At 39.9% G+C, this 14,628-nt stretch overlaps 1 protein-coding gene across 1 annotated transcript in view; it reads right to left on the bottom strand.

Moving 5' to 3' along the window:
• LOC137261425 (uncharacterized) overlaps positions 1–14,426 on the bottom strand; it is a 45,967-nt gene extending 31,541 nt beyond the window's left edge. The window contains exons 1-2 of the mRNA XM_067799172.1: positions 14,272–14,426; positions 993–1,114 (exon numbers count right to left, since the gene is read on the bottom strand). Coding sequence (XP_067655273.1) covers positions 993–1,114; positions 14,272–14,426 — 277 coding nt within the window. The remainder of the gene's footprint in view (positions 1–992; positions 1,115–14,271) is intronic.
• Between the last annotated feature and the right edge of the window lie 202 nt (positions 14,427–14,628).

Consider the following 14,628-nt stretch of genomic DNA (forward strand, 5'->3'; position numbering starts at 1 on the left):
ATGACACCTTCTTGTCTATGATTACCCATTTGAAACAAAAGAACAAATGAACCAATGATTATTTCATATAAGCCAGTGTTGATGTCTTGACAAGCAGACCAAGGAATCTTTCCCTTGTGTAATACCAACATCCCATAATTACATATTATTGCATACATTATTACATAATTATTGGAAATTTATGAATATTTAACATGTAACATAGTTAACAAGTCAAGATTGTTCTATTTTAAGATCGTTATTGATGAAGGCTTTCTATGTTATTGTCCGACTGACAGACGTTCCAACATTGATGTGTATCATATGCTCTATATTCACTCTTATTTGTAAGTGAGTACACTTCCGAAGCCAGACACGACCCTCAAAGTCACTTGAATTGAAAGATGTAACGGGAATACATACAAATCCTTGTCCTCTTTCATTTTATATTCATAATGTGCTGGTAAATTAATAGAAAACGAGCCTCTCTTTTGGGACTTTCTGGACCCGGAACTTCTCCATATCGACTGCCGTGTCTGTTATGTAATTACGGCTGCGTTTAGTGTGTCCTATTATTGGTGTTTAAAACCTACTGTTGACTTGCCTGCCTCTTGTAGGGTCCACATGGAAGAGGAACAGCGAGCCATGTTTAAAGACTCACTGTCGCCAGTGTTTGAACTAGCCCTTCATGGCAACTTATCGGGTGATTGACACGGTAGAGTAGCCGACAGACCGCCAACAAGAGTTCATTTAAACCGCCAAACCTGTCCAGGAGTTAATGCCCCACAGTCGTGTTTTGTTGATTTAGCCAGAGAGAGGGGGAGTTCAGCATTTACTGGATATCTTAAGGAGTTCTTGTCATCTTGTCAAATATTAGCCGAGGGATTCATTAATTCTTCCATTGCTGGTGTCTTAATTAAATCATGCTCCAATTATTTTTATTTTCTGAAAATGGCCGTTGATATAAAATGTCGTAATAGTTGTGAAAGAGGTATTGATCTACAATCACTCACTTTGGAAATGATCCTTGCAGAGAGGATGAAATACGGCGTCAAGGTTTTGCTGCCTTTGTTGGATATCTTGGGTGATGTTTTCTTGATGCGGTTCCATGCAGCTTGTGTAATCCCCATATAGTCTGCAAAACACACAAACAAAAGACACATTATAAACCGATGATTAACTCGCGGCTAACAACTCCTCCATTTGTCGTTACTACCTAACATGGACGCCCATCTCCTTGATAGGGTCACGTACGCTAGTTTGGCACGTGCTAAAAGCGTGACCAATGTCACATGCATCATGGCGCAATTAAAACATCGGGGGATCTTTGGCAATGGCTGCGATCTTTCATCCTCCCCTGTCTTCTTCCTGATATCAACTACCTCATATTTCTGGCGTCATAAGATAGCACCAACAATCGACTGGTTTTCAAGACTCGTAAAAAGTGTCAGACACATAACATTCAATGGACCTTCTATTTACAGCAGTCATGGAATTTGTGTAATATAATAATCTCCCAAAGGTATTCATTAGAAAACGTGCTCTTAAATTCCATTTTATGTGTTAAAAATAACGAGTATACTTTCAGAAATACTATATTATTGGAACTATATACTGTTCAGCTACGTCCATGAAATTAAAGCAACCACATCGTCATAAGGTCTGTGGTTTTAATGAATTTAGATTAGGAGAATTTAGGTACTTTTCTGCAGACCCGTGAAGGTCCGGGGTAGAATAGGCCTTCAGCAACCCATGCTTGCCATAAAAGGCGGCTATGCTTGTCGTTTGGCGACTAACGGGATCGGGTGGTCAGCCTTGGTGACTTAGTTGACACGTGTCATCGGCTCCCAATTGTGCGGATCGATGCTCATGTTGTTGATCAATGGATTGTCTGGTTCAGACACAGATTATTTACAGACCGCTTCCATATAGCTGGAATATTCCTGGACGCGGCGTAAAATTTAAATTAAAAAAATTCAAAAGTGAAATGTTTCTTGGGTATCGGCGTGTTACTTATATTGGTGCGCTTGATAATTTTATATTTTAATCCCGATCATCCAATTTGTCCACAATACGAGTGTCTGTTAGAACGAGAGTGACTTATTCTACAACTCATTAACACGTGCTGAACTTCCCAAGCTGTATTTCTGAGAGAAAAAAATGTGTTCCTCCCGCGTCACATTTATTTCTGTTCTACAGGTCCTACCGCCCTCGTCACTTTTGAAAAAAAGTGTGCCCCAGAAACATAAATTTTTTATGCAGGCTTATGATATAGATTCTTACACCGTATACACGGTATGCGAATGTATAAAGAAACGTCTTCTAAAGTATCCGACTTGTCTTATGACACATGACCTTAAAAATGCCAATCAAACATATCACGCGTTATGACTAGAGTTTTGTCTTCCATTTCATGATAACCCATGAACATCCGTGCTAGAATTGGTCTGCAGCAAACCGTGCTTTTTAAGGGCGACTAACGGGATCAGGTGGTCAGGCTCTGACGTGGTTGACATATGTCATCAGTGGTCAATATCATGAGCATCCATCTATGCAGTCGGGGTACAACATGTAAGTCTGATTAAAGCGCTAACCTCGTAAAGTTTGTAACGTTTCCGTCAAACCCAAGTTTCTGTTGTATCCTTTATGTACCCACAGTTTGTGTCATATTATCAATACCCGTGAAGGTGCAGCGTAGAATAGGCCTTCAGCAACCATGCTTGCTATAAAAGGCGACTATGCTTGTCGTAAGAGGCGACTAACGTGTTTGGATTGTCAGGCTCGCTGACTTGGTTTGACACAGATCATCGTTTTCCAGTTGCGAGGATCGATGCTCATACTGTTGATCACTGTATTATCTGGTCCAGATTCGGTTATATACAGATCGCCGTCATATAACTCGCATAGTGATGAGTGTAGCCTAAAACTAAACTAACTCACTCATATTGTCAAGTTTATATCTCTTTCTGGATTTACATGTTCATATATTTGTTTATTTCTAAACCATTAAACAACATGCTTCAATAAAACTATTTACTTAAACTTATTATGTATTTTTATGCACAGGATATAAATAGGATATAAAAATCGCATATACCATGTTATTCATTCAGTTTTGTGTGATGCCGGTTCAAAACTAGCTCATCAAGCAGAGTCAGGCTCCGGAATAACCGAAATTTGGTCAAACTGAATCATTCCAAAGCAGACATTAACGCAGACAGCCCACAAACCTGTCAATTTTCATGCAAATACATTCACTTTAGTAAAAAAGTTATTTGATCAATAGAATTTAATAAAGTCATTTGGTGATATGCCATTAACCTTTAGCTCCGAACGGTGTAACTTGACGCTTCTCAAAGATTAGGTTTTGGTTGATTGAGGAAAAGCTAGGAAGGCGCTAAACATGAATGATGGTAGTTCGTGTAATGTGACAAAAACACTGTGACAGCTATATTGCAAGACAGCGATAATTCTGTGTATACATCGGTGCTTGTTGACGGACACAACATCGGGGCAGGTATGTAAGCCGCTGTCCGCTTCTATGTACACATAGTTCTTGGATAGTTCTTCTCTTGAAATAGAATGATTATATAGATCATCGTCCAAATGCTGATTGTTTCCACTCATTCCTGACTGGCACTGATTGAGGTCTTTGGTTCGCGTCAATCTGTCAATATTCCAGCAGCTTTTATGGCTGCAATTCTCAACATTGCAGGTGTAATCTATGAAGATTTCAAAGAGGCATACGGTTCCCATTTCAAAAGCCGTTTGATCAGGGTTACCACGTTCATGACCTGTCAAGATTTCACAAGGTGCTCTGGGGGACCTTCCAAACATGGAATTGTCAATTTGATGTCAGATTCCCTGTTATAACTTGTTCCAAATGTTTCAGTCTGTTCAAATGGACATTTTTATTGCCTTTGCACGTTTTTGTGACCTTGTGGGCGCTTGAACAGGATACGCTGACGTCACATGTTCATACCGGTTTATCAGCATTGGGGGTGGTTTGGTAGCCTAGTGGTTAAAGCGTTCGCTCGTCACGCCGAAGACACTGGTTTAATTCCCTACATAAGTAGCCCAGTTCTGGTGACCCTCGCGCTGACATTGCTGGATTATTGTTAAAAGCGGCGTAAAATCATACTCACTAACTCATCAACAAGTGCTTATGTTGTCGTCATACATGTACAACAAACTCTGGTTTCTGAGGATATTATTGTGAATATTGTGGTTGTGGTTATAAATTCGAAATGTGTCGAAATTCTACTTGGTTTGTCGGCACCAAATCCGTCTATAACCGTAGAATGAAGCATACTGGTATTTTGTCTCAGACACAATACAAATATTGCACAATTACAAAGTGTTACACTCCTAAATGCATAATCCCATACATTAAAAACCGATTTAAATCGAACTCATAAACTGACTTCATGTACAAGACGTTCGACCATGTTGATGTCAGGATCATTATCCGTATAGGTTATCCGTATCGTGTATAATCGCCACTCTACCAAGATTGACCATCTGGACATTGCGATTGCGCAGATAGCCCCCAGATTATCTAGTTAACGAGGATCCGATTCAAAGTCAAATTAGTCATAGAGACAATCAGTAAGTTCATCGCTAATTGCTTTTTGCAAATGAAAACAAGAATAATGGAATGTGTATTCGTTCATATTATGACGTACATGAGAAGGTAAAGATACAGGAGACAAATGCAATAACAGATGATTAATTATTTCATATTGTTATTGTACTTATCCAACGGCACTGGATCTACCCGTGAAGGTCCGGGTGAGAAGTGTCTTCAGTAGCCCATGCTTGTCTTAAAGAGGCGACTGAAGGGATCCTATGGTCAGGCTCGCTGACTTATCCCCATCACACAGATCGATGCTTTTTATCACCCGACTGTCTGTTCCCGACTTATTTACAGACCGTCGCCATATGGCTGGCATATTGATGAGTGGGGCCTTAATAAGCCAGAAAAACAATCGTAACAAAACAAAAGAAAGCAAAAAAGGAATAAAAAACAAAAAAATCCAAACAAACACGACAACAACACACACATCCAAATAAAAATAAGTAAAAAAAACCCAAGAACACTAAAACCTGTTTCGGTGTTTGTTATATATATTACGTATTATCCTTACCTACGAGTGAGTGAGTGAGTAAGTGAGTGAGTGAGTGAGTGAGTGAGTAAGTGAGTGAGTGAGTGTGTGAGTGTGTGAGTGAGTGAGACACTGTAAAGTCCGAAGCGATGCCAGTGAGTCACATAGACCACTTTGGTGGCTCTAATATTGTCAGGAAGGTAAGTGCCTAATTCCCAATCGAACTCACATCTAACACAGACTGACATTAGCCACTATCATGTTCCGACCACGAGGTACTTTACATGTCAAGCAACGAGTAATGCTATTTTCGTCGTTATATGTTATACTACAAACTTTGTTAGTCCGACAACCTGGACAATGATATGTTTAAACTGATAAAGTTTTCCCTTAAGCCTAGGAGGCATCGATTTCGACATCAGGATATTACGATTTGAGGGACAGTAATATTTTTCTGTTAATCGGAATGATATCACTAAAGAGAATATCTTATTAACGCAGAATATTTGGCTAGCAAACAACTTTCTTTGACACGCTAGTGACAAACCCTGTCTACATTATGCCACAATCTGAAAAAAACACGCGTGTAGAAAACAGCTTTCGTTAGAAACAGTTAAAATTTAGTAATAACCAAAATGATATTCTTGGATTTGAGTTGACAAAAACAGAATGCATCTATGTCCCTCAACTGAAACCAGAGGAATCCCTAACCAGTTTAATCCAAAACAATTCATATAATGGCGGTGTCGTTCCACAGATACGACAAGAAACAATCATCCATTGTAAATAGTTTATAAGCAAGTCATTGGGTTCTTGGAAAATATGAAATAAGTGGTCACTCATTCCGTGTTTGAAGTGCACGTTAATTCCATGCTCTTTCCAAGCATGCAAAGATTGTTTTTCACCCTGTGGCAGAAATAAAAGCAAGTTCGACATTAAAAATTCATTCAATCCTGCTACTGAAGATTACATGACCAATTGCACGATGATACCAGCGTGACTATCTCTCTCTTGGAGCACAATACCCGCATTTACAATATCAATCTTGGGTGTGGATTCAAGGTACATCTCCCTGGATGAACAAATACATTTAGGAATCCGTCACCAGGTGGCGTGTTAGGTATGTGACATCAGCTGTTTTCTTCTCACCCACTGACATCAATATCAGTTCTACAATGACCGATAATGGGGATATTATAAAAACATCTGCTCTTCGGCATGGCAACAGCGCTGGCCTTAATGAACGTGCTTATGAAGTGTCCTGATACAGAGATATTTTACACGATGATCCATTTAATGGCATTATTAGAAATAATTGTCAAGCATAATCAGGACCAATGTGTTTTATCAGCATTTTATGCAACGCAATGATGGTATGAGGAGCTTAAGGGTCTCAAAGTCTGGGGTAAGAGGGCACCAGGTGTCAAAGAGCTTCAAAATCAGGTCAAAGACAGTACAAGGTCATAGGGGTCTACAAGTCTTTGGTAAGATGCCTTAAGTACTTCAAGAGGGCTCGGATGGTACAAGGTATATAAGGGTTTTTAAGTCTGGCCCAAGCTTGTACTAGGTGGGTGAGGTCGGGGTTAAGATGGTAACGAATGCACAATGCTCTCCAACCCTGGCCTAAGATGTGTGAGGGTCGCCAAACCTGGGCTAGGATGGTGAGTGATGAACAAAGCTCACCGAGTCAGGTCACGATGCGCGCGGGTCTAGAAGCTTGGGAAAAAATGGCTATCGAAATCAAGCCTAACATGCGTGAGAGTCTCCAATTTTAGTCTAAGACGGCACATGATGCACAAGACTATCCATGTCAGGCCTAACATGCAAAGTCTGAGCAAAGATGGTACTTAACGCACAGGGTTTTCCATGTCAGGCCTCAGAAGGTACTACGGACATAGGGTGTCCATCTCAGGAAACATAATTACGTATCAATGCATAAACTGATGGTACAACGGTAACAGCATACTTTTCTGTTGCGTCTTTTGTGGCACATGTGCATGCCTCTTTTAGAGTTTAGTGGTAAGGAATGGCGTGTTGGTTGTAATGGCGTATTTGTAGCGTTCCTGACTCAAAACGTGTCTGAGGAATCGATTTACCGTTACCTTGGTGCGGGGAATTACTTCAGAAGCACAGATGAGAGCGAGAAGTAAGAACTTCAAGCGTCCAGACAATGAGCACATGAAATCCTTCGTCTCACCGCAAACCACAACACTAAAGTCAAACCCAACCAAAACCATCAGAGAAATCAAAGGACACAAGCTCATGGTGCTATCAAGAGACCAATACCACTGTATAGTTGTCCATGAACGTTTAGATGTAACCGGCCGCAAAACGACACGAGATTGATCGGGTTGTTGTTTAAATTGGCACTTCAACGTCAACTACCAAAATCAATCCGTTTGAGTGTAAATTACCGTTTAAAAGATTCAAACTCCGCAGAAGTGTCGCTGAATCTGATGGTAAACACATGTTACCTTTTGAACGAGTAGGGTTTTACGGCTAGGTTAAATTGCACTTGTGTCAAAGCGTTGAATGCAAAGTATTGGCTTCGGAAATTGTGTCCATTTTATCGAAAGAAGCTCGATAATTTTCCTAGCCAAGGACACTGTGTGCGAAGCGAGGAGACGTACTTCAAACAATGATGTATGTATTTCTTTCATAAGAGTGACAATAAAATTTATTTAATATTTGGTAAAAAATAAATAAAACAAATGACAGAAGGAAACATCCGAGATTCCGTGTGGAACCTTCAGAAACAAAAATCAAATACTTGAAATGGAGAAAACGAAAGATGCGTTTGACTCTTACAATTGCGAAATCGGTTCTCCTAAGTTTGGCTTCCAGTAAGATATGACTCCCTCACTCACCGACCCATCAACACACTCAGAAAACCCACTTAATTACTCAATCTCACTCACTTATCTACCTCACCACTCATCCACCTCACCACTCATCCACGTCATCACTCGTCCACCTCACCATTCATTCACCTCACCATTCATTCACTTCACCTCTCATCCACCCCACCACTCATCCACCACATCACCCACCCCCCTCACCACTCATCCACCTCACAACTCATCCACCTCACCACTCATCTATCTCACCACTCAACCACCTCACCACTCATGTCCCACACAACTCATTCACCTCACCACTCATTCACCTCACCACTTATCCACCAAACCACTCATCTCCATCACACTCATCCACCTCATCACTCATTCACCTCACCACTTATCCACCACACCATTCATGTCCCTTACACTCATCCACCTCACCACTTATTCACCTCATTCATTCATTCACCTCACTCACTCTCCTCCATCCTCTTCACCACGAATCCACTTACACATTAACCTCACTCAGACACCCAGTTCACTCTCTCATCCACCTCTGCACTCATCAAATCTCTCTCTCTCTCTCTCTCTCTCTCTCTCTCTCGTCACTCACTTCAAACACCCGTCCATCCATCTTTCGTCAAGATGACACAAGCCTGCCCATTATACCTCCAATAGTGTTCGCCACTAGATGACATGCCCTTGCTGACCCATCTGTCATTCGTGAACTCCACAACCGTGCATCGAAACCACGGGAACAAGATAAGGACCGTCGATTCAGTTGTTAATAACACGTGTGGTTTATCTCGTCCAAAGTTAGAAGAATAATCTAAACTTCAATTGGTTATATCCCAGGCTTCATTTTACTGATGTTCACGGAGGACATTCACTCTTTATTTAGACGCGTGCTGGGATGTTTTGACAAACGGCGGTTCGCGAGCTTGGCACATTGATTTTAACTAAATTACATTTTACATGGTGGGCATGTGTCTAATCGATGAATGATAATATTTTTACATACTTCTTTATGCCGCTTCACAAATCTATCAGTTTAAATATACTTGATGTGAAAAGATATATTGATATATTGTCAAGTACTTGCTCATCATACACTGTGTGTACGCTATACTAACATTTACCTAGAGCAAACTAAAGTTTACATAGAAAGAGTAGCTTCAGCTTTAAAGAACAAATTAGGCGAACTGGTGGATTTTACGACTACGAACGTAAGACATATATTGGTTCACATATACTACACAGATGTAGGGCCCAATCACCCATGTGTAGAGTTGCCTCCCTTGTGTGCGCCAGAAACCAAGCTTCGTCTACGGGTTTCCCTGATACCGTTCCAAGGTATGTCAGCTTGACTGCGTGTCGGATTAGCCCTAGACTTGCGCAAGTCTCTAAGGTGATATATAATAAATTTAACGAACATTCATAAAATATGAGCTTAGTATGGAGCATAGCTTTGGTAGGTAAACCCCTTAGTATCTAAATAAAAGGAACAACCGCAAAAGTGTATTGAAACAGGTCGGGGAACAGACACTCACTCCCTTCTCTTTCCAGCAACCTGTTAACATAACGTCAACTTAATCTTTTGTAATTACTGGGGCGGTGGAGTAGCCCAACGGTTAAAGCGGTTAGCTCGTCACACCGAAGACCCGGGTTCTATTCCTCATATGGGTACAATGTGTGAAGACTATTTCTGGTGTCGCCGTGGTATTGCTGGAATATTACTAAAAGCGGCATAAAACTTAACTCATTGACACACTCACTCTTGTAATTACGATCAATGTTATCAAGAAAGGACGTTTTTGTCTTCCACCCGTTGTTCACTCGATGTTATCTGTCAGTGTTACTAATTGTTTAACGGTGTTTAATACTGTGAAAGCACTCGTGTGTTGCATGTACACTTATGCTATATTTAGACTGAGAGGTCTCGAGGGCATTACAACCACATCTAAAATAGATACACTTATGGATATATTATTTAATTGATGGTTTTGTCGCGATGGTCTCATATAAACCATAAGTACAACTATAGGCTTCGATGAGTAATACAGGTCATTGCTTCCTTGTTAATTCAAAACAGATGCAGAGAAATGCAAATCTGCAACATAAGTTTTTGATAACCACTCAATACATACAAAGCCTCAGTTGTAGACATGGCATTTATCACATTATTAGCTAAAAGTGGAGAAGGAAACCAATTAATGAGGCACAGTAACGTTTTTAAGGCTTGTAATGATTTATGTTGATAATCAATCATACAATACTGACTCGTTAACGTCCTAGTCAAAATGAGAAAGGTCACTGTGTACATGACAAACGACAATCATCTTGGCCCGAATAACATGTTACAAAACAATATCTGACAGCAAAAGAATATCTAATGTAAAATAGTATTACGGAGCCTAATGATTCGTAAGAATATGGTAAGTAAGTGTACTTTAGTTACAGATGTCAAGGTCTGGTATTCAGGCGGTTGCAGGAGAAGTCCGTGAAACGTTTCCAGTGCGGAAAAGCCCTCCTCGTACATGTACACAGGTGCACATTTGACAAACATAACTAAGCAGAGTGTCCTGATGAAAAAAACCATCCCTTATGTCAGTAGAGTCTACTCAGAGTTAATGCGTGGGAGAAATATTAACCGAGCTCAGAGAAAAAAGGTTTCATAAGAACAGCTTTTAACTGGTCATTTGAACTTTGGATTAGACAGATAGGAGATCCTGGTTGTACTATGATCTCTCTCATTCTTGTATTAATGGGGCAGATTAGAAATTTGAATGTAAATTATTTAAATTTGCCTGTAAGTACACAGACGAAACAGGCGAAATAGAGTTCGATGAGAGATGAGACAACTGTACAGTGAACTAGATGAACCTGCGATCGGGTGGTGCTACTGGAATGTACTTGATTAAGCATGACTAGGAATAGTACCACTAATAAATAACCATTACATCGGTACACTAGCTTTTAGAACGTCATTTTTTAAGATGTCCTCGGATGTGAGCTCTTTTTTTGTTAAGAATTCATTGTTAACTAAGGTGAATGACCAAACACTAATGCGTTTGTCGAAAAAAAGACAGAAAGAACGTTTCCCATACTCATTACAAAATTCTGCTAAAAGCACTATGGATTATATGGTTCCAACCACACAGCTTGCGATTACGATTCAAGCAGGCATATAGTTAAAATACCACCTGCTCGCATACCCTTCCTCTCCAGCGACACCCATCACAATGACACACGCAAAGTCAAGTCAAATGTTTACGAGAACAAAACACGTCAGCATATGGCACAAGTAAAAGAATACAATTGCATCGGGCATGATTAAGGGAGACGTTGTTACAGATGCTGTAAATTGGAAAATGTCACCCACATATCGTTTTGAAATCTTTCATAAGACCTTGCTTGGAGTTTTAACTTAATCAAACAACGCCTGGCAATAGTCTTAATTGTGAAGTTCTCCGAAATCTCAGTAGAAAAAACGGGGTCTTCTCGTTTATCCACCACCTATTGTTCTAGGTGGACAAGTCACTGAAGCGGAATAATCCTCAAGACAATAGATGTCCCTGAAATTTTGTTCCCTGTGAAATAAGATCCTTACTGTTTGATGTTACATAATCTGTTTGTTAAATTGACATATTTAACTTTCTTGCGAGGAGGTTTGGCACCTCCTCTTAATTGCATACATGATGCCTCTACGTAAGATTGTTCTTTTTTCAAGAATTCAATAATCTTGAAGATATTGGGATGGTTTTCTAAACAGGAAAGCTTCCTGTGCCAGCCCTCAACATGATTAGTAGTGCGGGGGCCTTCGGTGGCGAAGTGGTTCCACATGGTCCTGCCATGGTCACCCTCCACCCAGTACGATGTCATATAGTCTGTAAACTGTTCCACCCCAGGAGGTGCATCTTCCAGGGCCTGCCACCACACATCACTCACACAGTCCACTGGTACTAGGGGCAAAGCAATCGCTCGTCTTACAAGACGACCTATGTCCGGGTTGTCCTTATATTCAGTTACCAAATAGCATAATCGACACAATTTAATTAAAGTTCATGAACACTGTTCACTGTAACAGGGCAAATCAGCTAATTAGTGTCACCCACCAGGACCAAATTTCAGAGTGAGCAGTGTAATCACTAACCCGTGTCAACTAATCCCATCTAATCCCTTGTCAAAACTAAAGGGTGGTGGATAAGTGAGAATGAACCGAAAAAACAAGACCACGTGTACTTCAACGTAAACACCTATGACAGGACCAGCGATATGTTGCAGCTCATGGCTAACTGCTCGACAGAAAGGCCATGTGGGCTATTGGAATGATGAAGTCATCACTCTTTTCATAAAGTCTTGTGGCTAACCTCTGGCATTCGGGATCTATTTCCCTAGATCTAAATATACAACAGATGAGGTACTTTCAAATGTCTATATTACATCTTGTTCAGGTGGATAACTCAGAAGTAGGAATTGGCTGCTTGACTGTTATTTGATTTTCAGGTCATCGATGGACCTCAAGCTAAGCTTCTTGGATCCCTGTGTTCCGAGTTTGCTGAGTCAACCAGAAATTTCAATTCACATGCAAAACGACATTGCGAACAAGTGGTGACGCCTTGAACTTGTGCAAATGTTTTACACCAAACTTTATATGTGTTTTCGGCAGAAATTCAGCATTTCAGACACTGTTTTAAACGTCTTCCTTGGAAGACATTTGATTTACTTGTTGACAAATTGTCCAAAACGTCTAAATGATAAATATCCGACAGCATCGATGGTTATATTGTTTCACAATTAAACAAAAGATTTATCTTATAGGATAGTGCTCTATATACTCATATGTTTTCATATAATTGAACTTGGTTCTTTTCTGACATTGTAAAAGTTAAGAATATCTTTTCCTTTTTGCGAACTTAATTGGCAGCGATTTTACTTCTCTTAAACACTTTCTGTAAATTCTAAAGAACGTCTTCCCATATATTTGTATTAAAGATCACGTTTGTCGTTGAGACAGGATTTGGTAGTACATTTGCAGGACCTAGCCATGACGCTCTCACTTGTGATTTTAGGTTTATCGGCAAGTCACAAGTATGGTTGGGCAGAATTCGTATTCTGGGAGCATATTGGCTTTTCGGATATGGCTCTTTCGGGTATGGCGATGTCCTCTGCATTCCGTTCGCTACAGACATGGTAATAGTGTGTACATGCTGTTTATAGTCCTGTTTGTAAAATGCTCAGTATGAGGGTATCGTCGTTTTATGGTAAATATACATTAATATGTTGTATATATATCGCCATATCCCATCTTGCCTAGGAATGCAGCCCCCAGCATTTGGCATATGGTCACGTTATTAACAAATTTAACAAACGAGTTTGAGAGTGTTTTAGAATTCACCACGTTCTGGGGAAACTGTACACAAATACAGACATTAGTTTGAAAACTTCGGCGTTTACAAATGCATGTTTTTTCTTGTATTTAATGTGTTGCTAGACAGTTCTAATGAGATCCAAATTTTCACCAATGCATACTGGCACAATGTTTATGATGATGTTAAGCCTAAGGAAACCTGTTTTTTCACTGAAATAAATTTATATTAAAACTATTATAGTATACCCAAGAGACGAATTGAAATTGGTTGAATGAGAATTGTATGAGCTGGAGCAGAAAAGGGACGGATACTCCAATTATTCGACATTTTGAACTCGGATAGATGCAGGTGCTCATGGCTATTCTCAAAGATAGAAATGATGGATTTATTCGATTGATCAATAGTGAACTGAAACGTGATATTCAATTGTTACTTTATTTCATATTGGTTTTTGATCAAAGATGCTTCTCTTCTTTGAAATATATGTCACCGAAATCATTACACTTTTGTATCAACTGACTGTATCAAATATCTCTCTTTGATGTGTGCTCTGAGGACATAAGGTACTCGTTCATCGTTATATCAAGAATTAAATTGATTCGATAATTGAGAGAAGCTGAATGTAATGTCATAATACACAATGATAGTGTAGACTGTGATGTCCTCTTTGATATAAGGCATACACCACTGCCACGAATCATTTCCTGTTTTGTGAATATCAGACTTGGATGTATACTTTTGTTGTTTGGTTGGACGAAAATAGGAAAATGGTAGAACAGCGTGTCACTTCTTTGAGCCAGGCATGTAAATAAATAAATAAACAAACAGACAGACAGGTAACTGTTCAAAAGAACGAACAAACGCAGGAATGATACCAGGTGTCTTGCTCTAGGTTACTCCAAGTAACAAAACTAGAACATATCATCCACCTTACATTCCACCGTTGTATACAGAACATTTTGTGAGAAGTCTCACCTGCAGAGAGGCTTAAGGTTGAATCGGTCTTCTGAAGGCAGTCGTACCTCCAGGTGTTCCACAGGGGCTGTATACACACCGAGCTTGTTCCTCAAAGACAGGCATGGCTCTGTCACTTCATCTGTAGCACCGGCTACATCCTCAATAATGTGCATAGCTGGAAATACAATAGACAACTTGCAGGAAATATAACCCTTGTACGAACATGCATCAGCAGCAAGAAGTTCATCTTACATAAACTGTATCCGTATAAACTGTCCTGTCTCATTTCAGTATCTATATAACCTGTTCTCTGCACAACATAATCGGTTCTTTGTCTTGCATAGACTGTTCCTTATCCTGCAACAAATTGCTCTG

Source organism: Haliotis asinina, chromosome 14, assembly GCF_037392515.1.
Source record: "Haliotis asinina isolate JCU_RB_2024 chromosome 14, JCU_Hal_asi_v2, whole genome shotgun sequence".
Classification (NCBI taxonomy): Eukaryota; Metazoa; Mollusca; class Gastropoda; order Lepetellida; family Haliotidae; genus Haliotis; species Haliotis asinina.